The sequence below is a fragment of the Podarcis cretensis genome, assembly GCF_951804945.1.
Source record: "Podarcis cretensis genome assembly, chromosome: 1".
Lineage (NCBI taxonomy): Eukaryota > Metazoa > Chordata > Lepidosauria > Squamata > Lacertidae > Podarcis > Podarcis cretensis.
Window position 1 is genome coordinate 34,581,052 of NC_137170.1, and position 26,102 is coordinate 34,607,153.

A 26,102-nucleotide genomic window follows, 5' to 3' on the forward strand; every position below is an offset into this window, starting at 1 on the left:
CATTGCATGACTTTGGACTAGATAACCCAACTCTACAATTCAAACATCTCCTTTCCCAGATGCTTCTCAACGCATCCACGTTGGGCAACGATCAAAGCGGCTGCTCCGCCCCTCAAACAGCAGCTGGTGGGGAGCAAAGGCGCTCCCCTCGAGAAGGACCGCGTTTACACGGAGAACGGCAGGAGATAGCGCGTTTCAGGCTCCCCTCTACCCATCGGTCACGTGAGTGGGCGGGGCCCTGAAGCCGCTCCGGAGGCGAGCCTTCCTCCGTCATTCCCGTGCGACGAGGCGCGAGGGGCGGAGGGAGGGGAGGCATGGCCCCCGCCGCCGCCGCGCCCGGGGCTGTTTGTTGTGGGCGGCTGTTATGGCCTCCGTCGCGGAAGAGGCCGGCTCCATCCCGCCCGAGGTCTCCGCCCCGCTAGGGGACTCCTCCGAGGAGGCAGCCGGAGAGGTCTTGAGAGGCGCCCTGCGCTCGCTGCCGGCGCTGGTGGGGCAGGTTAGTTTGGCTTGGGAGGGAGCCAGCGCAGCAGCCGCGCTTGGCGGCGGAGCAGGAGGGATGAGGGGCAGTTGCCGCCGTGGAAACATCCTCGAAAGGGGGGGGCTTGTCTAAAAGGGGGGAAATAAAAGGTCGGCCCCGACACCCAGCTCCGATCTCGCTGCGCAGGTTTCCCGAAAGACGTGTATCTGCACGAGACAATCGTGTTAAAATAGTTTTTAAGGAGTCTCTCCAAGGAAAAGAGGCTTATGATTAAGCCTCGCATAGTGCTCCAGGGCTCCCTTCCCACGTTTTCTCCGTCACGCTTCGCGTATCTGAGCCTCGAACCGAGCTTACCAAACCTAAGCTTGCTACTACTTGGAAGCAACTGCTATTGATTTCCGCAGGAACCTCTTGCCACCCTCGGTGATTGTTGTTGCTGACATGCATGCCCCACAGAAATCAATAGGATTACAAGGGACGTTTTTTCCTAGTGGGGTGTTGCTTTCATATATTTCATTTAGCTTTTCCAGGCTCGTTTTTCGTTGATGCATTTGGTACATTGCGCTTCCCAACCCCCCACCACTCACGGGTGTGTAATGTAAATCTGCAAATTTGGGAACCTATTTTGTATATGGCTCTTCCTCTTCTTCCACTCTTTTTTTTATAATAACCTTCATTATTTTGACTTGTGTGACACTGGCACATGGGTGGCCGACACACATTTGTTCTGCAGTGAACAAATGTAAGTAGCTGAAGAACTGAGTTCAAATTGTGGTTTACATATTGTAAGGAAGGGGAGCAAAAATCCCATGTGAAACTCAGCATTCTGTAATTGCTTTTTTGCCACCTTTTTAAATGCCTACATACACACATTTTACAGCCTGCCTTTCTAAAGGATAGAAATCTAAGGCTTGTGTTACAATGACTCTTAAAAAACCTCTGCTATTAACCTAGGTAAAATGTAACAAATACAGGCCTGTTCTCAAAATCTTCTCTTGCATCCTTGAGCATTTACATGCATTTCAATTAAACAGAAGCACATATTGATTGAGGAGTAGATAAATGGTTTATTTCTATCTGCATTGATGGTAAGATGGCTGCTGGAGTGTAGTATCACTTCTAGTGTCCAAACTTTTTTTAAAAAAAGTGAGTTGAAAGTGGGAGAGGAGGAAGAGAGGAGCCATAAGAATTCTTTACAATGAGGAAAGGATCTATTACAGAGACAGATAATTAAAAGATTCAATAGCTATAGTTTCAAGAAGTGGTTTGATCAAAGAACTTTAAGGAGGAAATAGAAATTGATCAGAGTCAATAAACAGTGTCATGTTATGTCTTTTGTTAAACTACATGAAGTGGGTGGAAATTAGTTAGATGGAAACTAGTTGTCTGGCTTTTTGAAAGTGGCATTTTCTCCAATGGATAAAAAGGGTTAGATTTAGATCTGGGAAATATGGGCTCAAGTCTTCATTGCTGTTTTAGATTTATTTTGTAGCCTTGGCCATATATCATCTTCAGTTCCCCTTATCCTAAGATGGTATTACAAAAATATTGTTTCATTTGCAATGAAGATTGTAAACAATTTTCAACATCGGTAGTTTAATCCTAAACATATCTGCTCAGAAGTAAGTCCCATTGAAATTGGTGGGTTTTAACTCAGCTTACAGCAATCTTAAGTGTAGAGAAAGGCAATGTGGTGGATCCGTTGTCGCATCCCAAGCCCTGCTGCTTTGGCAGACAACTGGGGGACTGGTTTCTGTCATTTTTATTTATGCACAGTGAAGTCTGGGTTGGCACTGCTGAAGGTCCTGAGAATTAGTCCCTCAGGGAATATACAGAGCTTTGGATCCATCCCATCAAAAACTGCCCAGTAATACTGTGTTAAGGCTTTCCCCTTTCTACTGCTGGTAGAAGCCAGCAGAGGGACTTGTATGTGCCATCCTAACACATTGCCCATCCAGTCATCATAGGAACACTGGAAGGTACCCGATACTAAGTCAGATTATTGGTCTATCTAGCTCAATATTGTCTACATTGACTTGACAGCAGCTCCCCAGGGTTTTGGACCTATCTGGAGCTTCCAGGAATTGAACCAGGGTCCTTCTGGGTGCAAAGCAGATGCTCTGCCACTGAATTATGGCCCTTCTCCATGCTGTTCAACATGGGGCGGAGGAGGGATAGGAGTTCACTTAAAGTGTCTATAGAATTGCAACCTAAAAGTGCTAAATAAAGTAATGTCTGCGGAAGGAAACCAGTGTAAATCATTTGGTAAAAATCTTCCTCCCACTTTTTGTAGCCTCAGTTGAAATTAAAATTTTCAGTGAAATGTTTTCACGTAGGATACACACACACACACACACACACACACACACACTATACTGAAGTGTATCATTATTTTAAAATAGAAAATAGCCACCATTAGTACTGAGGTTATCCCCATATTTTGAGAACATCTTCTGAACTCCCAAGGGCATCCATGGGAGAAGCAGAACATATGAGAAAAGTTGCACAAGGCATGAGTGCAGGGAAAGTGAAAATGGGAGCATCAACTACTTCCACATCTTTTATTTTAAAAGCTAGTAATATTCAAATATATATAGGCCGAGGGCCTTCTGGCGGTTCTCTCACTGAGAGAAGTGAGGTTACAGGGAACCAGATAGAGGGCCTTCTCGGTAGTGGCGCCCACCCTGTGGAACGCCCTCCCATCAGACCTCTGAAGGCAGCCCTGTTTAGGGAAGTTTTTAAAGTTTGAAGTTTTATTCTGTTTTTAGTATTCTGTTGGGAGCCGCCCAGAGTGGCTGGGAAACTCAGCCAGATGCAGGGTATGAATAATAAAATTATTATTATTGTTGTTGTTGTTGTTGTTGTTGTTGTTGTTATTCTACAGCACAAAAATTATGACTACTCAAAATATGAGACTGAAACCATCAACATATGCAAGATTATATCCAAGAATTTTGCACATCATTCCTGCTACCTAATGAGTGCACAATTACGCCATAGCAGAAAATTTCAATATATACCGTATTTTTCGCTCTATAAGACACACCTCATTTTTGGAGGAGGGAAACAAGAAAAAAAATATTCTGAATCTTGAAGCCAGAACAACAAGAGGGATTGCTACGCAGCGAAAGCAGCAATCCCTCTTGCTGTTCTGGCTTCTGGGATAGCTGCACAGCCTGCATTCGCTCCATAAGACGCACACACATTTCCCCTTACTTTTTAGGAGGGAAAAAGTGAATCTTATAGAGCAAAAAGTACGGTATATGTTTCAGTCCTCTGAAAAACATATATCTTTTATATGTAGAAAAAAGTGGCATATTTTCCCCTGGGCTTGGAAATAATCTGTTATAAGTGAGAATGACAACTAGCTTAGATAGTAATAGATTTATTCTCTATAAATTTTCCTGAGGACTAGGAACATAGTTCAGAAGCGGTATCCCACAGAGTAACAGTTGCCAGGAAGCAACAGCAGGAGATGACTTGTATTGAAGGCCTGCTTGTTTGCTTTCCATAAGCATCTGCTTGGTCAGTGTGGGAAGCAGGCTGCCAGACTTGGGAGTAGACCATGGGCCTGATTCAGTCTGTTCTTGATGCTTTCGACTGATGTGAAATTCCTGTTTAACTCTTAGGCTGTTTGTGGTTGGAAGGGCTGTTGTGTTGAAGCCCTCTTGTGACATGATTTGTTTCACTTTTGAAGCTTAATATTGGAGAAGATGTGGTGAAAATTAACATCGACTGGAGCAAGCTTCAAAGTACATCACCCACGTTGCTCTTTACTGCTCTGCAGCAGCATATATCAGGTTTACAGGTAATTTTTTTTCCCTTGGAACTTTAAAAACTCAGCTCTCTCAGAGTAATCCTTAAATGCAGAACCTCAGCTCAGCACTTAGGGCTGCTGTGTAAGGAAATGGTGCATCTTACTGTATTGTACACCTGAGGTTCCACGGTGCTTTCTAAAAGATTTAAACCTGTTACCTTAAAACAATTATCAGAAGGATTGTGGGAATAGCATTGCAAGCTACTGTGGATAAGTAGATTGCGCAAATGCAGTCCTGTTGATTTCTACACTTCCATTGTAAATGCAGTACATTTCCATCTGTGGTGGGTTATAATTAAGCAATAACACGGCAGGTGTGTGTCATGCTATGATAATGATTCCATGCGTTGGGTGAGTTCTGCGGTTCGTAGAGTGCTTTCAGTGGATCAAGAAGTGGCATTATCCCAGCATGATGCATCCTGGTGTGTGTGTCTGCAATTAACCATATTTCCAGCACAGATTTTTTTTTTTCAGAGTAACTTCTTAGATATTTAATCTTTCATCTTGTCAAGTAACCAGTTGCTCTGTGTTATCCTATTCATTCGACATTTTAAAACCATTATTAATGTGAAGTTGCACTATTTGCCTTGCTCCTTGTTTTTGGATGTCATTTTTGATTGCATGCTAGCACAGTTCATGTGGTGTCTGTGTGATGCCACAATGAGAATATATTCAACTGAGGTGTGGCCTGTCACAACATCTCCTTTGCAACTTCTCTTGGGAATAAAACAGAATGATGTTGGTTCATTTCCTGTCTGTCTTTGTGGAGGGCTTGTATAGCAGAAATTTCCCGTTGATTGTGCCATCATTCTAAATAATGTATATATCAAAAGCTTTTAAAAAAGAAAAGAACTTGCAGGGCAGTGAGCACAACAAGTGCTCTCATGCAATTGTTTCTTAGTATGAGAACTAATAACCTTGTAAGTGGATGTTATTATTTTGTTAGTGCCAACCGAAGTATTTCTATTAATAGCATTGGTGTAAAATCCTAATTTTGTATCTCCAAATAAGGAATAAACATTAAACTCAATTAAATGGAAGTGGGGGGATTGCTGATGTTGTAAATTACTTCATAGTTTTTGATTGTTCGCATGATTTGCAAGTGCTGTTTTTTGCTGAGTTGCTGTCTAGCCCTTTTATTGCAGGTTCTTTAAAAGTGTAACAGAAGAATGGATGAACTAACTTGTATTTGGGTTTATTTTGTTGTATGACTTTGCACAGAAAATGCAAAGGATATAAATAGGGCTTTTTTTTAATGATGAGAAAAATAAGGTGCAATTATTTTGCTTCTCTGGTTATTGGCTGTGTTGGGAGATGCATGAGCCTGTAGTACAATGTTTGTATTCTCCCATGCATTTTGGGTGGCTGCGTTTCAAGTGGAGATGCTGCCAGTGATGTAGTGTTAAAGCAAGAGCTTTAGCAGAATGAGAGTCTTGGCTCTCATGTTAAGGAGGAAAAATACTTAAGCCTTAATGTTCTGGGTAAGCATTTGAATGGCATGTAAATTAAGTGGCATTGGTGCCGAAGGGTGCTGCTTTGATTTGGTACAAAACAGATGAGTAACAGGCAGATTTTCTCAGATAGTCTGGACCCTCCAGAAGTTGATTTTTTTTTTCAAATACGCAGATTAGTAAAAGGCACCGATCGAAAGGGCAGTGACACTTAGAGATGTTGTATTTTAATTCTAGTTTGATTGAATTATGTACACAAAGGTGATGGCATATGGCCTCTACAATTATTTTAAGAAGCTTGTTTTAGAGATTCCAGTTAAGAAAAAGTGTTCTGTCAGTTTGAATCCCATCTCTCTCCCCCCCCTCTCTCTCCTTTCTTTTGCTTTAGCCATTTATAGAAAAACTCCAGTCTTTGATTAAAGAAGAAAGCACTGTACCCGCTGATGATTCCAGTAAGACAGAAGGTGGAAAGTGTGAGACTAATTCAAATGTAATAGAAAAAGACTTGCAGATGGAAGTGACACATGCAGCTTTTGGTTCTGCAAGCCTGAAAGAGGCTCATGTTGATTTTGACCCAGAAGTAGTCCAAATAAAAGCTGGGAAAGCTGAAGTGAGTGAGTCTTGGGCCACTTTTTTTTTTCTTTTCTAAACTAGACCATTTCCCCCCCTATTTTGAATGGAAATAATGAAATCTAAATACAAGTTGTCCCTGTCACCTGCAGATTGAAAGACGAATATCAGCCTTCATTGAAAGGAAGCAAGCTGAGATCAATGAAAACAATGTCAGAGAATTTTGCAACGTTATCGATTGTAATCAAGGTAGCTGTCCACTTGCGGTTTAATTTTCTTACCCTTTTAAGTGTGATCTCTTGCCCTATTATTTGAACAGCTCCTAAAAAAATTATTGAAGAAAGGGCAATGTTACATAGTTAACCATGTAAAAGGCATTGGTTAGACAAAACGTAAAGGGAGTCTTAGTTTACAACACCCTGATTTGTACTCATTTATAATTCGGTCCCAATGACTTCAATAAACTTATTTCCAGTGTAATCTAATTCTTATTCTAGGGTATTCTCAATAACTGTAGTGGCATACAAAAGTGTACATGATTTCTAGACTGCACCCTTAACTAAGAATATGGCTTTTCTAAAAATATTTTGGGGAAAGCTATATGGGGTATGAATGGAGTCCCCTTCCTTACTATAAATCAATCTGAGCAAGTCTGTGTTTACTGTGTTTTTTTTAACCTGTTCTCTTCTTACTAATTGCATTTTAGTGCGAGTAACTGTGCACAGAAATGTATCACAGAAGTGTGATAATAATGTGCACTAATAATGATTCTTAAAACGTGAGGAGAAAAGTATGCTCTTAATGAAATATAACTTCTGGATTTCATCATTTAGATGTACTGAAGAAGATAAGCATGGTTGTTAAGCTCCTTTAGCTTGTCATTGATATTTCCATTTTATACATGGCCATCACTTGTCCAACAAACCACATCCCTCAGAAACTACATTTCTCTATTTCTGTACCAGTGACCAAGATCATACCACTGCCCAAGTCATCTTTCATCATCAGTATCATCAGTGGTATTGCTTTCTGGGTATTAAAAGGCACAACTCTGAAGGTGAACATTTTTCCACCTGTGCTTTGAAATTATTATTAAAATAGATGAGAAAAATGGAATACAGCAATCACACAGATTATGTCATGAATAAAATCAAAATCAAACAATAATACATATGTGTGATATGCCTGCAACACAAGTTCCATAGTTTTATAAACAGAGCAAGATTCCTCAGTATCTTAAGAAAGGCAAATAACCATTTCAGTATTTTGATCATATTGTCTTTTCCAAAAGGTGACACATTCAATTGGTAAAGATGTTCTTTTCACTTCTTAAACCTTATGAAATGTGTAAGCTTCACCAACAATAAGTGCTTGCCTTCCAGTGCAACCATATCCATGTATACTCAAAAGTCTCCTTTAAGTTCAGTAGCTTGCTTCCAGAGAAGTGTTTATACGATTGTAGCCTTAATCATTCTTCAGTAGGTTTTTTTCTGTTCTCTACTTGGAAACAATTTCAGTTTTTCCAGTAATTAACACGTTAGTTACCACTTTTCTCTATTCGTATATTACATAATTTTTATATAACCTGGTGCATTATAACTTGGCCCTCTTATTTCCTTAATCATAGGAAAAAGTCTGACGCCAAATAAAACATTTTGGCAAAAACAAAAAACAAACCACCAATTATCAAAGTCATCAGCAGAACTGACAGCATCTCCAGTGCCTATCGTCTTGTATTAAATGCATCTGTCTCAATTTACCTTGTGCTGTATACCACCTGCACATGATTTTAAAGTGATTTCCCCTTAAATTAGTTGATATAGAATACTTGATTTCTTGTGTAAATACATACTCACATGAATATTCTATAATATCACTCCTTAAATATTTTCCCAGTCTAGTCTAAATTTATGTTCGGTGGGAACTTATGTTTTGAGGAAATGATAATGTTCAGAAAATAAACCTTTGGTTTTTACCAGATTTTTTATATCTATATCCATAGTGTGTGTGTGTGTGTGTGTGTGTGTGTGTATAATTTCAAAACTTGTTTAATTTTAACCAAGTGTTTACTAATCCATTCTATTACAAAAGCATTTAACAGAAAACATGATATAATTCCTCACACACATGACTTTAGAAAGTATCCATCTTTAAAATAAGAATAAAAATAAATTATTTAAATGAGTGCCTTGCCCAAACAATTAAAGTAGCCATAAATTCACTCCATTTAAGAGTATCATTATAAAAACAAGTCTAATTGGAAAGCAAATCATCTTATCCTTATCCTAAATATTTGACACAGGAGTATTGCCAATATTTCTTTCTCTCTCTCTAAGGTGCACACTTGGAACATATAAGATTTTACATTTCCTGTACGGGATTCTGACATACGTTCTGGATCTTTTAATATTGAAAGCTGGGCGCTTCTGGAAATTGGCATTTGTTAAGTGTTAATGGGGTTTTTACTTTTTAAAATATTAATAGAGCAGTATAGTTAATAACTGCTAAACATGAAGACCCTAAAATGTGGATATTATTATTGTCCCTAGAAAAAGTAATCTCAGTAATCTGTATATCTGTAATCTGGCCTACAGTAAGTAAAACCAAGTTTGAACATCAGCACTGAGTGTTCTGTGCTTTTAGGTTGAAATCCAATTTTTGTCATTTTTGGGGTAGATAGACTGAAATCAGTAACTTAAGTCTATTGATTTCAGTGGGTCTACTCAGAATATGACATAATTGGATACTGCATCTTATTTAGGTATGCTAGCTGGCTCTGTTAAGCCTCTGGAGCGAAGTGTGGGCTTTTTAAATGACTGCACTAATGATCACTTATTAAAAACACTCTTAGAAAACAGTTGTGCAAGGACTGATGCAGTGTTTACACCTTACCCAGGATTCAAAAGTCATGTTAAGGGTAAGTACTATTTATCATTATCTGTCAGTGTATTTAATGAGGGATTTTGTCCTCTAAAGTAACCCTTTAAAAAAAGAAGAACCAATACAATTAATATAGGCAAGAGGGAACTTGGTCAGTTTCTCTACGCTCTTGAACTAGACATTCACTTGATAACGGAAGATCTCTCTCTTTCTAAGATGAGACATCAATTGAGGCGATATACCTAGTCCAATGTACGTTTATTCAGGGAAAAAAAGTTCCCAACTGAGTTGTGGGATTACAGCATCTGTTCATTTTCTAAGCCAATGAGAGACACTTTGTTCAGCTGCATTAGAAATGTTGGTCATTTTATATTAAATTTAGCTTTTCAGAAACAAGTGCTAGAAACTTGGGTTGGGGAGATGATTTTTTTATTACTGTTATTTAAAAAAAATATCCAGCTGTGATTTTAAGCACACCTATTAGGAAACAAATCCCATTGAACTCAGCAGGGCTTGTTTTGAAGTAAGTATGCTTGTGATCAGACTGTCAGCATTCGACAAAAGACTGTGGCTACTGTGGTAGAAAATGGCTTTTGGATGAAAGTTGCCTTGCATTATTATATCACTGATTCTCTAATTGCCTTTGTAGAATGGTCAAAAGCTTTATTCTTTAGGAAAGCTTTTGGGCCATAAATGGTTGTTTCGCTTTTGAAGTGGTTTTAATTGCTGTGATTAAATTATTTTTTCATAGTTTTGTTCTCCCTCCTTCACCCCCTCCTGTTTTAGTGAGTTATTGCTGCTTTATTGCCATTTATTGTCATTTTTTTAAAAAACAATGCTAGGTTATTTAACTTGGTGGTGCTAAACACATTGGGCTTGTTGAGGAAAAGTGGGATATAAATGTTGTAAATAAAGAAACAAATCAATGGCTAGCTTTAAAAAAAAAAAGATGGCAGTGTGAAAAGTTCAAGGAGTAATTTTCTAGAATAGTTGTCTGGGGCAAAGGTGGGGAACTGGTTTGACTCCAATCTCCCATCACCCTCTGCCCCAGCCAGCATGGTCAATGGTCAGGAATGACCATTGCTGTTAATCCAGCAATGTCCGGAGAATCAAATGATATTGCTCCCTCTTTCTCTCTTTTGTGGAGCGTTTATTGTGGGAGTCTGGAACTCCTGCTAATTGTATTCTTGGGGGGGGGGGGTGAAGAGCAGGTGAGTCATTTCTATTAAGCTGAGCACCACATAATATTTAGTACTTAATAGTTGCTAATTTGCCATATTGAAAGTAAGCTCTGCCATGCAGTTTCTAACTGGAGGTGTTTTAAGTTAGTGTAGAATCACAGTGCAGTAGTGCACATGACAAGAACAATTCAAAGCACATGGGATAGTGTATTTATTTTTCCCAGCATGAGGCGTACAAACAGCAGGGGTATTTGAGTCAGTAAGGAAGAGTAATTGAAGAATTCAGAAGTTAGATGTCTTGTGCAGTTTAGCCACCACCAGAGTAGAATGCGGAACATTGCAGTTTAAGTTAGGGACAAATGCAAACTGAGATTGGCTAGAATTATTTTCTAGCTGCCCTGGGAGTAGTCCTCTTAAACACAGTGGGGCTTACTTTTCTAGCGAAATTAATGAAATTGCACTGTCAAAGGTATTCTCCTTGCAGATAATCCTTGCTCGTTCCTTCCATGTGTGTAAAATATTCATCTTGTACTTCTTGAACCTAGTTTCTCGAGTTGTAAACACCTACGGACCCCAGACTAGAAGTGACAGTGCTCATGGGTCCACTCATAAGGCGAACTCCCTTTCTCGGGATTGTGGGAATCAGGCTGTAGAAGAGAGACTGCAGAACATTGAAGCACATTTAAGGCTGCAAACAGGTTTGTACAAAGCTTGTTATCTGTGTATGCAAATCATTTGTATTCGTGCCCTCAGTTGTGAGTCATTCAGTGCAGCAGAAACCATCAGAAGTGTCCTGGCTGAAGAATGTTGGAACAAGGATTAGAATTGTTCATGTAAAAGAACTATGTATTGCACTTCCTTCTCTCTTTTTGTCCCCTCCCTCAAAAAAAAATCTGTAGGAATTACTTGTGCAGGTGTTCAGTCTAGTTGGATACACTACTCAGTGGCTGGTGGTCTTTGACATGTTTAGCACTGCCAGGCAGCTTGCTGGGCAGCCTAGCATGTTCGTTACTAGCCTCTTCCATATAAGGAATGGAAAGAAAAACTCACTAAGTTCTTGTAAAGATCCAAGAGAGGAATTATACTCTGGGAGATATATATAGTCTGCAAATCTAAATGTGTGCATTTTATTTTTCATGCCAGTCATGTTTCACTTCCAGTACAGTACATCCACAAAATTTTGAAGTCGAAGTGTAAGGACTCTGGCATATGGTTCTTCAGATGGAAAAATGTCACAACTCACAACAATAAGTGTAGTCAAGGTCTCTTTGCAGAAATCCTGATCAGTGGTTTCATTAACTCTGCTTTGATGGAGCATAATGGACAGAGTTATATTTTCAAAGAACAAGAAGTAAAATACAAGATGAGATTTATTTTTTTAAAACATATTAAACCTATGTCTTTTTTGCAATTGCATTCAGAGCTCTGGATCACCACATGTCTATAAGCAATGCACTTCCCAAACCCAACCTTGGAATCCTGCCTTGCTAGGATTCAGCAGGTCTTGGCACCAGAGTATTGCTCTTTAATGTATGTTTTCCCTCCTATGCACCCTTTGTTATGTTCACATCTTGACTGAGAGATTAATCTTAAAGGCTATACTGAAGTTTTCTTTTTTTTTCTTTTTCTTTTTCTTGAATGCTTCTAGTCTCACTAGCTTTTCATATCTATCTATCATCCATCTATCTATCTATCTCCCATAATACAGGTGGACCAGTGCCAAAAGACATCTATCAAAGAATAAAAAAGCTGGAAGATAAGATTCTTGAATTGGAAGGAATGTCTCCCGAATATTTTCAATCTGTGGTAAGTCTAACTCTGTTGCGCTTAATAAGGTGTACAAAGCAAAGTATGTGCAGGTTCTCTATAGTAAAAAAAGGAGGGAAAGGTTACTTCAGTCTAGCCATTTTGTTCCAGGCACAGTTTTCTGCTGTACTTTCCCAGCTCCATAGTCTGTCTTGTTCATTTCTCTGGAAGGGACAATTCTTCATGATTCTCTCTACTGAGGACAGATAGGCTACCAACAGATACGATATGTTCTATGTACACACTGGAGAATTCATGAGGTGCTGTTTTGGGAAGATGGACTAGTTTTTTAAAACTGTACAGAGTATTTTCCTCTTACAAAGGTGAAAATGTTTTCTCAAGAGCTAATTTACTCATTTGGATTTAAACACACACACACGTATTCCAGGACTCAGGATACAGAAAATTCGGGATGAAGCCTCACTACAGTCCTCTGTGGTTTGCTTGCTTTTTGCCGGCAGGTTTTCCAGTCTAAAAAAGCACACACACAGCTGCTAGGGTTGGTTAAAAACTCACTGGGCAACTGTTTGGGGAAGTAATGAATCCAGCACCCACTCGTACACAGCTGGTCGTCAGGATTTAATATCTGTCAGTGTTTGTAAAAATAAAATAAAAAGAAAGGGTTCTGACCTCCCTTTGTTGCCTCAGCCTGGTCCTCAGACCCTTGTTGGCATAAAAGAGTCCATGAGAAAAGTATCCTTGCAGAGTAGTTTCTGCTTTTATTCTTAAAAGTCTTTCTGCAAAAGCGACTGACCAACTGTACATACATCAACACTACCAGCTTTCACTAACCAACCAACCAACCAACCAATCCAAACCCAACATTTCTCACTCTATATATACAACCCAGTGCAGGCCGCTGACTCATGCTGACCCAGCTTTTTTAAGCATTAAAGAAACAGCGGCCAATTTTTAGCCGTGAAACCTCAGCTGTTGGATGAAAAAGGGGAGCCACATGTTGATAGTCCATCAATGCAGGTGGTTCCCCATCTTTTTGCACACAACGTGCTCCTAGCAGTATTGGAGTAAGCAAATTTTATATAGGAGAGGATTCAGGTGCTCACATTTCTCTTCAATAGAAAATGGAAGCCCTGTGTGAAGGATGGGCTCTAGGTTGCTGCCTCTTTCATTATGATGAGGGAAAAAATTCTTGTCCTTTCTTGTTTTTGTAATACAAAAAAGAAACATAGTAGAGAATCTGCTTTACTTATATTTGGACTTTTGGGTTGGTCTTTTTTTCAGAATTTGTCTGGCAAGAGAAGGAAAACCCAACAAAACCAAGTGAGTTGTGCTAACCTGTGTGTCTCTTACAATTAACAATTCAGAGGTTTATAACCTTTGGTATTCCTCTACTCTCAGCTTAAGCTAGAATAGACACACCAGAAACCCCTCCGCAACACATGCATTTTCTTTGTCTCTGTTAACTTAGCATATATTTTAGCACTGTTAAATATTTCATTGTTTCATAAACTTAAAGATAGGATGGACTCATATGGCACAGTGGCACAGTGGCCCCCATATGGCACAGTGGCCCCAGCCCAAAAAACCTTCTCCAGGCACACCTTGGGGAGTGCTTAAATCTGCTTCTCAGTTCAGTCTGCTGGATTGCATGGGAAACAGTAACATCTCACATCTCTGGGGACCGACATCTCGCATAGTCCAGCCAATCCTCATGGGAATCAGAATCCAGTGTTCCCGTAGGAGTATGGAGCTCCAAACATGGCATTCCACAAACATTTGAATCTGTCCTAATCCAGGATTTAATTCTTTTTTAAAAAATCAAAGCATCAGCCCTTCTAAGTTCTCTAGCAGCACAATCCTGTGTGTGTTCACTCAGTTCCCTTGTACACTGTGAAATTTACAACTAACTCCGAAGGAAATGTGCATAGGGTTACACTGGATCTCAATTCTCAATATGAGAAATCATCTTGGTAGTTTATAGATAGCAAATTAAATTCACCGCAACTTTTTCCTCTCTCAGATTATTCTTATTCTAGCTAAAAAACGTTAGGAGTTTTCATCATAATTACCACCATAGTCACTGGGGAAATTCAGATGTATAGTAAATCATGATTTATTAAGCCAGTGATAAGCATCCTACACACAGAGACTTCCCTTACATGCCAACCTTGGTGCTTGTTTTATGGTTTCTTTAACTGCAATTTCCTATTACATCAGAAATGGAAAACTGTGGTCTAACTTTGGACTCCAGACATCAATATGAAAGCAGTCTTCATACTGTGATCTGTGGTCCAGCATTAAACCACAGTTTAGGATTTTTTTAGCACCCTCAGAAGCCATACCATATATGATGTAAAGTGAAACTGGTTTATGTAACCTCGATGAAAGTGGTGAAATTGGCAAATACAATGAGAAGAGTGGGTTGAATATGAATAAGATGCTGATTTTCTGGATTCTATCATGAAAAGTAGCACGGAGTAATCCTGAAAAAGGCACTCAATCTCTTTTCATACACAACCGCCACAACTAGAGTAGTACATGCAAAAAAATGGAAAGAAAAAGAGATACCCACAAAATAAATATGGCAAAATAAATTGATAGAATACACAGAATTAGTAACTATGACCACGTGGAAGTGTTTTGAAGAATATCTCAGAGGATATAATAGTCAGTTTAACCTACAAGTAGGAATGAACATAGGAACAGCAGATCACATTAAATAAAGGAAGATTTGAGACGAAGATGGGTGGAATAATAGAATATGCAGCCGAGAAAAGACTGCCTAGAATGCCATGGGGAGATGGACTGGGAAGGATAAGAGATAATGGGGATAAGAGGGATAAGATTCATCATTATCTCTTATCTGAGGATCTTATCTGATCGGATGAATCTTGTATGGTGTATATATATATGTTGTAAAAGTGCATAAACAAAAAGAAAAGCAGCACAGGGTCTTTTTTTATAAAAATGGGGGGGGGGGGAGAGAGACTAGAATGTTTCAAATGTTTATGCAACAAATCCAAGATGTTAACCTACTTTTTTCTGAATGGCAGAACTATTCTTTGGCTGAACTTGATGAGAAGATCAATGCACTTAAGCAAACACTGCTGAGAAAAACAAATGAAGGGAGGCCCAAGGTTGTTGATCAGCTTCTTTGAGTACAGTGATGTGACTTCATCGTGCTTTCATGTGTACTTAACTCCAGACTGCCCAAGTACTGTTTATCTAGGCACTCTGTGGAAATGAAACATTACATATGAACCAGTCAAATTCTTATTGGAAACCTAGGTCAAGTGAACTTTTTTTCTTCAAAATGAAGAATGCTTTTAAACGTCGCATTGTAAATGTCTCTTCCCTTCTGATGGAAAGGAGAGTCTGTAGAAACAATAAAAAGAAAACCATACTTCTTGTATGTGATGCCTATGGATCAGAATGTCTCTTTAAATATAGTTTTATCCAAAGACTATAGTGCGAAATGTAATTGTTCATATAATTCAGATAGCATTGTGAAATAAAGAGTTATATGTAGAAAAATAAAGCCAGCTTGCTGTGGTCTGGGTATCATTGGGAATTTCATGGTGCATTTAATGGGATGAGGGATTTCTTGATGTAAGAAGGTTAACTGACATACATCGCTAGGTGATGAGCTATGAGTGATACTGTTCATTCATGAGTTAATACTGAATACTTATAGAAGTGAAATCCTTACGACTATTTCAAAAGAAGAAGAAAAGCAACTGTGTTACACTGAACTAACTCTTTCCACACAAGTTACCTTCACATAGGCTTTTTGAACTCTGTGTGATGCCTGTCTTGTCTTGACATCATAGACTAGTTACTAGTCACCTAAAAGATCATCTCATCCAACCCTCTTTTAGTATGGGAAAGCCACTACTGCAGCATCCCTGATTGGTTGCCATCCAGCCTCTGCTTTAAGACCTCTAAAGAGGAGAATGGAAACATTTTTCAAAAGTGTCATGATCAATACTACTGCTATGGTAATGAGCACTAACAGCAAGTGTGTTGTAGAAGGGAAAGTGTTGGTTGTTGTGGACTAGGCAAATCTTGGTTAAAGGCCTGTCTTAGCCACAAAGCTCAGTGTGGTGCTCTTGAATAGGGTTGCCATACATCCAGAATTACCCAGACATATCCAGAATACTGCAGTCGGAAATAGTGTCTGGGTGGAATTTACAAAAAAATGTCTGGGGAACCCATGTTGGCTGTGCCATTTTTGGCAATTTCCCCTCATAATAGCTCAAAAGCTTCATATATTTTTTTGCGAATTTGCCAGAAAAGCTGAACAGCTTTTTCTGTCTGGATTTTCACTGTTTGACAAGCCTACTCATGAACAATTCTCTAGTTTCTTAGCCTAATTGAGCTGATGGGTTTATTGGAGGAATACAAATACTTCATCATTACAAACTTTTATTATCTGCCTTGTAAGGTTAAATGTTACATGGCTAATAGAACTTTGAAGAAAATGGGATAGTAATTCATCATGGAATCACTCTTCACTGCAGAATAGAAGTAGACCTACAGCTTAGTTTTCCTAATTTGTCACCTGCACATCGGTAAACAACGTCCCACATTTATACTACATACCTACTTGCAGATGCCTTTTTATTTAGTTATCATTCTGTAACAGAAATATCCTAAGAAACCCAACTGAATTCTACAAACAGGGTGCCTTTTAACCCCAAGCAATGTTAATATTGGGGGGAGGGCATTTTTTAAAAGCAAAAAGGTAGATACCTTCTGATAGAATACATATGGTTTTTAGAATATTTTAGCACCCCAGACACATACGAGTTGGTTTGGGGTAGAAAAATACCACACCTGTATATGTCAGTTTGATACTACCCCATGTCAATCTCACTACATTAGAAGTTGCAGGGCGTAGGAAAATACTCAATAAAACCGGCTGTGTCTAATTGAAAGAGGCTAAAGTTAGGCATAGAGACTAAGTACTCTACAACTTTACCTGGCATTTTCTAAAGGTAACAAAGTAACCAAACATTTACAGACAATACAAAGACATTTGGAAACAACCATTATTTATTTGTATGCCACCTTTCCATAGTTAAAGTTACAAACTGCAAAGGTAGTCCTAAACAATAAATTGAACACATCAAAAAGTACACAACCATAATTGAACAATTTCCACATAAAGTGTTATAAGAACTTCTTCAAACATTGCATAGCTAAACTGTGAAATTTGTATCCACAAGATCTAGTGATGGTCATCAGCTTAGGCATGAGACAGAGCATCTTCTCAGCGCCTCTCCCAGACTCCAGAACCTGGGGAAGCTAGTCTGGCTCCTTCCTTGCTTTCCTTCCAACAGGATTTTGTAAACTTAGTGCTTCAAATGAGTGGGCTGGTAGTGTTCTGTTTTTATTGTAATTATTATATTTTAAACATATTTTATATGTATACATAGTTTTCAGTCTATCAGTGTTTCATTGTTTTTGCATGATTGTTTCTATGTTTTTAGCAATTCTGGTTTTTATCTGTAATAATAGGGAATTGGGGGGGGGGAATCAATGGAAGGTAAGGCTATCGTATTCATCAATGGCAGAATCTGGGGCAGCAGCATGCTATAGAACAGCAACAGGAAAGGGCTAATACTGTTACGTTCTCTTTCTGTAAAAAGAGACCTTGTTGCCACTATTCAGCAGGCCCTTGTAACCTCTCAGTTTGACTGCTGTAATAATACACAGGGCTGCCCGTGAAACTTCAGTTGATCAAAGATGCTAAAGTCAGAATGAAAGATGGATGTTAACTTCCAAGAGCCAATACTGGTTAGCAGTTTGTTTCCTGGCTAATTTAAAGACCCTGCTTTTTATCCTTAAACTCTTATCTGAATGTGGTGCACTTGTGAATGGTATGGGCGTATGAATCTGTGTGTTTGTGTGTGTGCTTCACTTTGGGATTGGGCCCTAGCCATTGCTGGTATGTAGACCCATCATGCATCTCACAGGGCAGGTTGGGGTGTTGCGAACTCTGCTTTGAAGCCCACATCAAGAATACCCAAGAGAGTACCTTTTCCCACATGTACCATACCAACCACGGAGATTCTGTCACTCCTATCTGCTGCAAAGTGCTACCTTTGGAGGCTAGATTGCATTCAGCAATTTTTATTCTTGTCTATAAAAATATTCACATACCACTATATTGTAAAAAGTTATTTACAATAACACATGAAGCATACGCGGTTGCTATGCAATGTTTATGGAACCATTACAGCTTGAGATTTGCCTCATTCAAGAGCTTAGCCCACTTAGTGCTATTAGGACTAAGGGAGCTTTTAACTTCCAAGTTGGACAGAGATTAGTTTAGTTTGTATTATTTTTCCTATTGTCAAGGTGATGCTGTTGGTTGCAGCCTTTCTCAACCTTGGGTCCCCAGATGTTTTTAGCCTACAACTCCCATCGTCCCTGACCACTGGTCCTGTGAGCTAGGGATCATGGGAGTTCTAGGCCAAAAACATTGGGGGACCCAAGGTTGAGAAAGGCTAGTGCATCTTTTCTTGGATTTTAAAAATACAGTTGGCAGTTTTATGTGGCAGTTTAATGTTGCTTGCTGCTTTGGGAATTAATTTGAGTCGAAAGCAGATTTATAAGCCCTTAAATAAATACTAAACAGAGAAAAGGCATATAAACAATGATGATCAGAAATTGATAGAAGATAACTTACTGCAATCAAGGCCAGGTCTTTGTAATAATTCAGACAGTGTATAAGATAATACTGCAAAATCACTGATAACTTAATGGGAAGCTGATTAACCTGTTTTATAAATTAACTTATTCATGAGTGTATAAATTCAAACAACATATATCACACCTGACAACCATTTTTATAGTAAAGCCACAAAGTGTTTTGCACCTAGAATGGTATAATCTAATCAGACCTCTTCCACTCCCATTTTCAGACTATTCAACACTACAGACTCTGATACTTTTTCTGATAGTACCTATAAACAGGTCTCTTCCTAGAAGCATCTCTCTGAACTAGAGTGAATTAAAAAGTTATTCACTCTGGGCACAAGAGCATCCTCTGTTTGAATCTACACAAGTGAGTCAGTGCTTGTAGGGGAAAAAAGGGGGGGGGGAGGAAGGGAGAGAAAAGGATAATTACTTATTCCCTCTTCAAGTGGGAATAACGCTTTGATGCCTGAAAAAGGAAGGGGTAGTTCTGATCTCTGAAAGAGAATAGCAAGAACGCTGTAGAATTTCACATCTTGAACTACAAGACTACAGAACATTTCACAGAGAAGTCAGGTGTTTCTGATGTACGGTAGTTACCTGGTACGGACAGTTTAAAAGACCATTCATTCCCTGTTCCTGTTCGGTCATGATGCCACTATTTACAATAGCTCTGGTTCATGTTAACATAACTCTGTAATATTGCACAACCACCTAAAATTAACAGATACTTTATAAAAGCCATTCCATGAGAACCACCCTTTTCCTGCCTGAAAAAAAAGACTCGATGCTATACTCAGATACAGGCAATGTAACACATTAGTTGGTCTTCTATTATTGTCTAATTCTGGAATGTCTGCTTTTGCTGCAAGTTCTTCTGCGAAAGGAGCGATTCATCTCTAGGAGGCTAATTTCTTATAGCCAAGTGCAGGATTTTAATAAACAAACCAAAAAGTGAAGTGCCTTTTTGAACAGCCCTCACATCAGCAGGAAATATGAGTGGTTCGGGAAGCCTGAACTGTTCACTATTCTCTCCAACATTGTTTAGAACAGTAATAGATTTTTTTTGTTTTACCCTTAATAAATCATAAGTGATCTCTTTGTTTGGTTTTAATTATGGAATTGCGCTACCACTGAGGAGTTTTCACCCTTAAACACTAAGCAAATAATCTGGCATAAAAACTAAAGAGGAAAGCAGGTTGGCAATAATTTTGAAAGAGTTTTTTAAGAAGCACTTGCAAATTATCAGCTTACGCCTGATGGTCAGGCAGACTGACAGCTGTGCAGGAAGACCACATCCTAGAACATAAAAAGTGTTGGACATCACTAAGCCAGAACTCTGGCAAAGGGGCTAAAATACCATCATTTGCTGCCATGGTCAGCGGCGTAGCATGGGTTGTCAGCACCCGGGGCAAGGCAAGTAATTTGCGCCCCCTAACCCGGGGCAAGGCAAGTAATTTGCGCCCCTAACCCCTAACCTGCCGCCGCTGCCAGCTTCTTTTTGCTGCTGCCTGGGCTGGGGTATTTACGGTAAGGTAGCCACGGCGGCGGCGGCAGGTCCGTGTCAGGTGATCTGAGGCGAGTTGCCGCTGGCGCTGCCGCCCAAACGACGCCGCTTGCCCAGAGGAGGAGGGCAGAGAGGTGAGGAAAATGCAACATGGCCCAGCAGCAGCAGCGGCAGCGGGGCTGTGAGGAGGGGCTGCCTGGCGCGCCCTCCGCGGCCCTGACACGCGGGGACCGCGGCAAGCGCTGAGAGCCGCTGCCTGCCGGACGCCTTCAGCCCACAGGCGCGCACAGCTCGTCGGTTCCGCGAGACATGGGGCTCTGCTACAGCCTGCGCTGAGGCTCTTCGGCGACTCCAGAGGCGGCGAGCGCACGCCCCCAGATGTTGCGCCCGGTGCGGCCGGCCCCCTCTGCACCCCCACACTACGCCACTGGCCATGGTAGCTTGCTGGGGGAGATTGATCTTTGCTGCGCTATTGCTGGCCAGAGGATGGTGATGTTACCAGCTCCAAAGGAATCAGATAATAAAAAGGAACCAATAGGGTTGTACATTTAACCAGCTGACTCTGGCTTCGTTCCCCAACCTGCTCAACTTCTGGCTGGGTTGCTAGATGGTAACTTCAGACATGGAATTTTCATGAACAATATTCCATACCAGCTCAAGAATTCACACAGCCTTTGTGCCAGGAATAAATTCCCTGTCTTTTATGAAGACTCTTCTTCAGCGGTTATGATAAGAAGACATGTAGTGGTCACCATTAAACTTAATGTGTAGCCAGAATCGGCCTATCCATCAGGCAGGGTGAAGTGTGTGTGGCATTATAGTTCATCAGGAGCCAGTGTGGTGTAGTGGTTAAGAGCAGTAGTCTCGTAATCTGGGGAACCGGGTTCGTGTCTCCGCTCATCCACATGCAGCTGCTGGGTGACCTTGGGCTAGTCACTCTTCTTTGAAGTCTCTCAGTCCCACTCACCTCTCAGAGTGTTTGTTGTGGGGGAGGAAGGGAAAGGAGAATGTTAGCCGCTTTGAGACTCCTTAGGGTAGCGATAAAGTGGGATATCAAATCCAAACTCTTCTTCTTCTTCTTCTTCTTCTTCTTCTTCTTCTTCATCTTCATCTTCATCTTCATCTTCTCCACCCCTGCCCACAGAAGCTAAGTAGCAATGCCTTGCGGACTGCCCTGGTGATGGAAGTGTTCCTTATAAAGGAACAGTTTTCCTTTATCCAGTCAGTGGATCAAAGTAGTTGGTTTTGAAAGTGTCATTGTGACTGCTGCTTGAATAGAATGTATGTCAACATGACAAGATGACTCGATGCTGCGACATTTTACCTGCTTTTAGATGATGCATGTAAAGAAGGTAATATAATAGTCTGATTCAGTATAAGGCAGCTGATAAGGCCTTCCCAGTAGTGGTGCCCACCCTGTGGAACGCCCTCCCATCATATGTCAAGGAAATAAACAACTATCTGACCTTCAGAAGACATCAGAAGGCAGCCCAGTGTGGTGTAGTGGTTAAGAGGGATGGACTCGTAATCTGGGGAACCGGGTTCGCGTCTCCGCTCCTCCACATGCAGCTGCTGGGTGACCTTGCGCTAGTCACACTTCTCGGAAGTCTCTCAGCCTCACTCACCTCACAGAGTATTTGTTGTGGGGGAGGAAGGGAAAGGAGAATGTTAGCCACTTTGAGATGCCTTAGGGTAGTGATAAAGCGGGATATCAAATCCAAACTCTTCTTCTTCTCTTCTTAATGTTTGATGTTTTACTGTGCTTTTAATATTCGGATGGGAGCCGCCCAGAGTGACTAGGGAAAACCCAGCAAGATGGGTGGGGTATAAATTGTTATTTTTGTTGTTCTTGTTGTTGTTGTTATATCTGATTGGCCAACATAAGAACTGGATGCTGGACCAGTTGGGCTGATCCAATGGTGCTCATGTTCTTATGTCATTTTGTTGTTTGAGGAGCCAATGAAAGCTACACTGTTGACCCTGATCCCTTACATTGCAGGTCATTTCCAGAAACAGTATTGCAACATGGAAAAAAAATTCACCTTCATGCTTTATAAAGGCAAAATTATCCTTTTCTAGCGAGAGCTGGCCCAAGAGTCGTTAGCAAAACTACTTGTTTGCAGAAAGAAAAGAAAAGAAGAAGTCTTTTATCTCTCTCCAGTGCAACAACTAAGCAGAATATTTGAATGTCGCTTCTCAATACTGTTTTCAGGGCTGCCCGAGTTTTACTCCCCAGATAGATAGATGTGGGTTTGGCATAAAATAATTAGCAAGGGAAAAAGAGCCAGAGTTAGGTAATCACCTTTGTAAATCTTCAAATGAAACAGCGCTTTGTCATGAACAAAACACTTAGAGCTACAATGAAGAGAACAGGCTTTGTTTAAAACCTATTATTTAGAAATCATCTAATTTTTAAAGGTTAATTAGTGTAATTTACCCATCTCAGATTATTGAAAAGGTCTGTATGTGAACAACAAACATCAGCATTCAGTCCGTTTCGCGTCCCCCCCCCCCCCCGGTGATTCATCCACATCTGTTTTGCTTTTTATGATCACCTAATTGAGGCACGGATTTCTGTCCAATACAGATGGTCTACTGTTGATAACTATTTGCATGCCGTTTATACTATTATTGTACTGATTTTTATTCATTGCCAAACCGTGAGGAACACAACAATGGGACGAACAATTCATTTGGCTGGGAGATTAAAATAGATTTGTGCAGAAAATTCACAATGAAGACAAGTAAATTATTTATCAATATATTTGCCTACCAATTGTTCTTCTTCTTTACAGTCTATTTACCCCGTTCTACAATGTGCCCCTGTTATTTGGGAATCTTCAACTAGCAGCCAGGCTAAATCAGCTGCTACAAACCCATTTCTGTTGAAAATGAGAATTATACCCTTCTCTGCGCATGTAGGCAACAATAGGCGAGATCTGGGCTCTGGTGAGGTCAAGTGCTTTGTCATTCATTTCAGGATTTCACCGTGACTCCAGAGCTCAGATGACTTGGAATCAGGTCTTCCTGTCCCCCACAACTGTTTGTGATGCCCCTGTTATACCAGAAAACTACAGAGGAGGTTGTGATTTCACTCCCCCCCCCCCGGTCTCCATTCAGGGCCTTTTGATCCCCCCTCCCCGAGTCTGAATCTCTGCACCATGCTCCTCTTTGACAATCTGCCTGGCTGAGGGAGGCAGTCTGGTCTCCAGATCTGCATTGCTTTGTTTTCTCAGGCTGTCTATTCCTGATCTGTCTGTGTTCAGTGCTTGAAGGAAGGAAGGAAGGAGAGGCGTGGAGCAGAGAGGGCTCATCACCTTATCTTCTGTCAATGCCCCCAAACCTGTAATTATTATTATTATTTTAATAAGCCGCTGTGGGAAATGATTTAAGATTGGGAGGAATTCTGAGTGGGTCTTGTGGGTTTCGTTCAGGCCTTTTTCCAGCATAGTTCAAGCACCGTTTGAACCCAGCGTTAAGAAATGATCATAAGGATCAGCTGCATAGCCAATGGGCACGATCCAGAGTATTTCCTTCTCTAAATTGAAGTGTTTCTTCCCTTTACTGGGATGCTGGATGAGAGATAATACTTACCAAATTCCCTTCCATCTGCAACACCTCTCACACTCTTCCAGGGGGTCTCCCAACCTTACACAGTACCTTTTCAGGGGGTGCTAGGAGCTCCAGGGAGAGGGAGAAGTCAGCGGAAATTGCACCCCACTTTCCTTTACTGGCAGTAACCCATCAGCAGAATTCCATTCATGGTTCCAACCCCTTGTGTCTGGTCCATTTGGAGGCAGATGTGAACCAGGCTCCCCAACTACATTAATGTGCGACTCCAAGCCTCTCTGAACTGCCTGGAGATGCAGATAGGAATGTAGCTGCCTAATTGTGCATAACTAGAATTGTATTGGGGTTTCTCCCTTGATAATCCAAATCCTTACCACCAATCCCCCAATCCATCTACTGACATGGAGTAGTACGGACACACTGATGTCTAAGCAGATGTCTGAGCAAGCATCGCACTGTCACCACCAGCATCTCCATACAGGTATTTAGCTGAAACGTGCACAGACATTATATGTCAAGGTCTCTGTTCTTTTTTTTATTTTTATTTTTTATTATTAAAATAATTCAACATTAATACATACATGTTACGAATATACAAACATACATTTAATAAAATTCTTAAAAATATTCATACATACCCACACTCAGTCCCACAGATACTTCCTTTTCCCACCACCATCCCTTGTGTTAGACTTCCAATCTACTCAATTGCAGTTTCTTTCCACTTCTATTACTTTCTTTCACAGACTTTTAAACCAATTTTCTACTTCTTTTTCTGTTACCCATTGTTATCCATCTTATTTAGTATTTCAGTATTTATAACGGAACTTGTTTATTCTAATAGGAGTTCTGATTTTTCAATATAATTTTGCAAGTATCCTTTAAACACCTTCCAGTCCTTGTCTATCTTCTCTTTTGAGATCCTTCCAATTTCTCCCATTGTTTTGGATATATTGTAATACTCCAATAATTTGGCAAGCCACTCTGTTTTTGTCGGTATAATACCACTTTTCCAATTTTTCGCAATCAATAGCCTTGCAGCTACTGTTGCGTATACCAGTAAATATAATGTCTTGTCTTCTTCCTTTAGACTTCCTGGTGCTATTCCCAATAGGAAACCTTCTGATGTTATCCTAAATGAATATCTGAACATTTTTTTCATTTCATTGTATATTGTTTCCCAAAATTGTTTGATGTTTAAACAAGGTCTCTGTTCAAGCCTCATCCCTTTCCCATATCTAAAGGATTTCTCCCCTTCATATAGAGGAAGTGGAAGCAATTCTTCCATAGTACAGCAGAACTTGATTTATAAAGTTATGGTCAGAGCAAAGCAGCAGTCTGACTTCCCTTCTCTACTCAATCATTTCTTAGTAACTTTTAGGTAAAGGTAAAGAGACCCCTGACCATTAGGTCCAGTTGTGATCGACTCTGGGGGTGCGGCGTTCATCTCGCTTTATTGGCCAAGCGAGCCGGCGTACAGCTTCAGGGTCATGTGGCCAGCATGACTAAGCCACTTCTGGCGAACCAGAGCAGCACACGGAAACGTCGTTTACCTTCCCGCCGGAGCGGTTCCTATTTATCTACTTGCACTTTGACATGCTTTTAAACTGCTAGGTTGGCAGGAGCAGGGACTGAGCAACGGGAGCTCACCCCATCGCGGGGATTCAAACCGCTGACCTTCTGATCAGCAAGTCCTAGGCTCTGTGGTTTAACCCACAGAGTAGCTTTTACTAGCATGCAAATTTCAAAACAATGTTGAGGCTTCAGACCAGAACTAGCCAGTCTCTCAAACACATTATTCTTCACAGCTGAACATTATCAGATGAGAGTATAGGTGTTGCCAAATTTCAAAAATTGCTTCATTCATGCAGTAAGCTAAATATTACTGCATTTGTATAGTGCCTGCTGCCTCTGCCTGACTCATGAAGCAGAGTCTGATTTTTTTTGGTCAAAATGTGCAACAGATTTGCCCAGCTCATGAAACAAACTGTATGAATTGAACAAATTCTCTGTCTAATTCATGAAATCAATAATGTCTTTGCATAATTCATGAAATAAGCAAAGCCTCTCATGAACCTGGCAGAAGCTTTTCATCATTTCATGACTTTGGCAAAACCAAAGGCTTATTGCCACCCCCTCCCCTTTACAGTTTATGCAGTTGCTTAAAATTAGGCGAAGC

General features: G+C 40.3%; 1 protein-coding gene across 2 annotated transcripts; it reads left to right on the top strand.

Moving 5' to 3' along the window:
• The first annotated feature begins 283 nt into the window (after positions 1 to 283).
• Positions 284 to 15,682, top strand: MBIP (MAP3K12 binding inhibitory protein 1). Of its 2 annotated transcripts, XM_079991041.1 has the most exons (9): positions 285 to 496; positions 4,176 to 4,286; positions 6,135 to 6,356; positions 6,469 to 6,565; positions 9,168 to 9,233; positions 10,923 to 11,075; positions 12,086 to 12,183; positions 13,426 to 13,464; positions 15,198 to 15,682. In XM_079991041.1, the coding sequence occupies exons 1-9, from the start codon at positions 365 to 367 to the stop codon at positions 15,300 to 15,302; spliced, it is 1,023 nt and encodes a 340-aa protein (XP_079847167.1). In that variant the 5' UTR covers positions 285 to 364; the 3' UTR covers positions 15,303 to 15,682. The 2 variants fall into 2 exon arrangements, with proteins under 2 accessions (XP_079847168.1, XP_079847167.1); XM_079991042.1 differs by lacking the exon at positions 4,176 to 4,286 and having other exon boundaries at positions 284 to 496.
• The last annotated feature ends 10,420 nt before the right edge of the window (positions 15,683 to 26,102 follow it).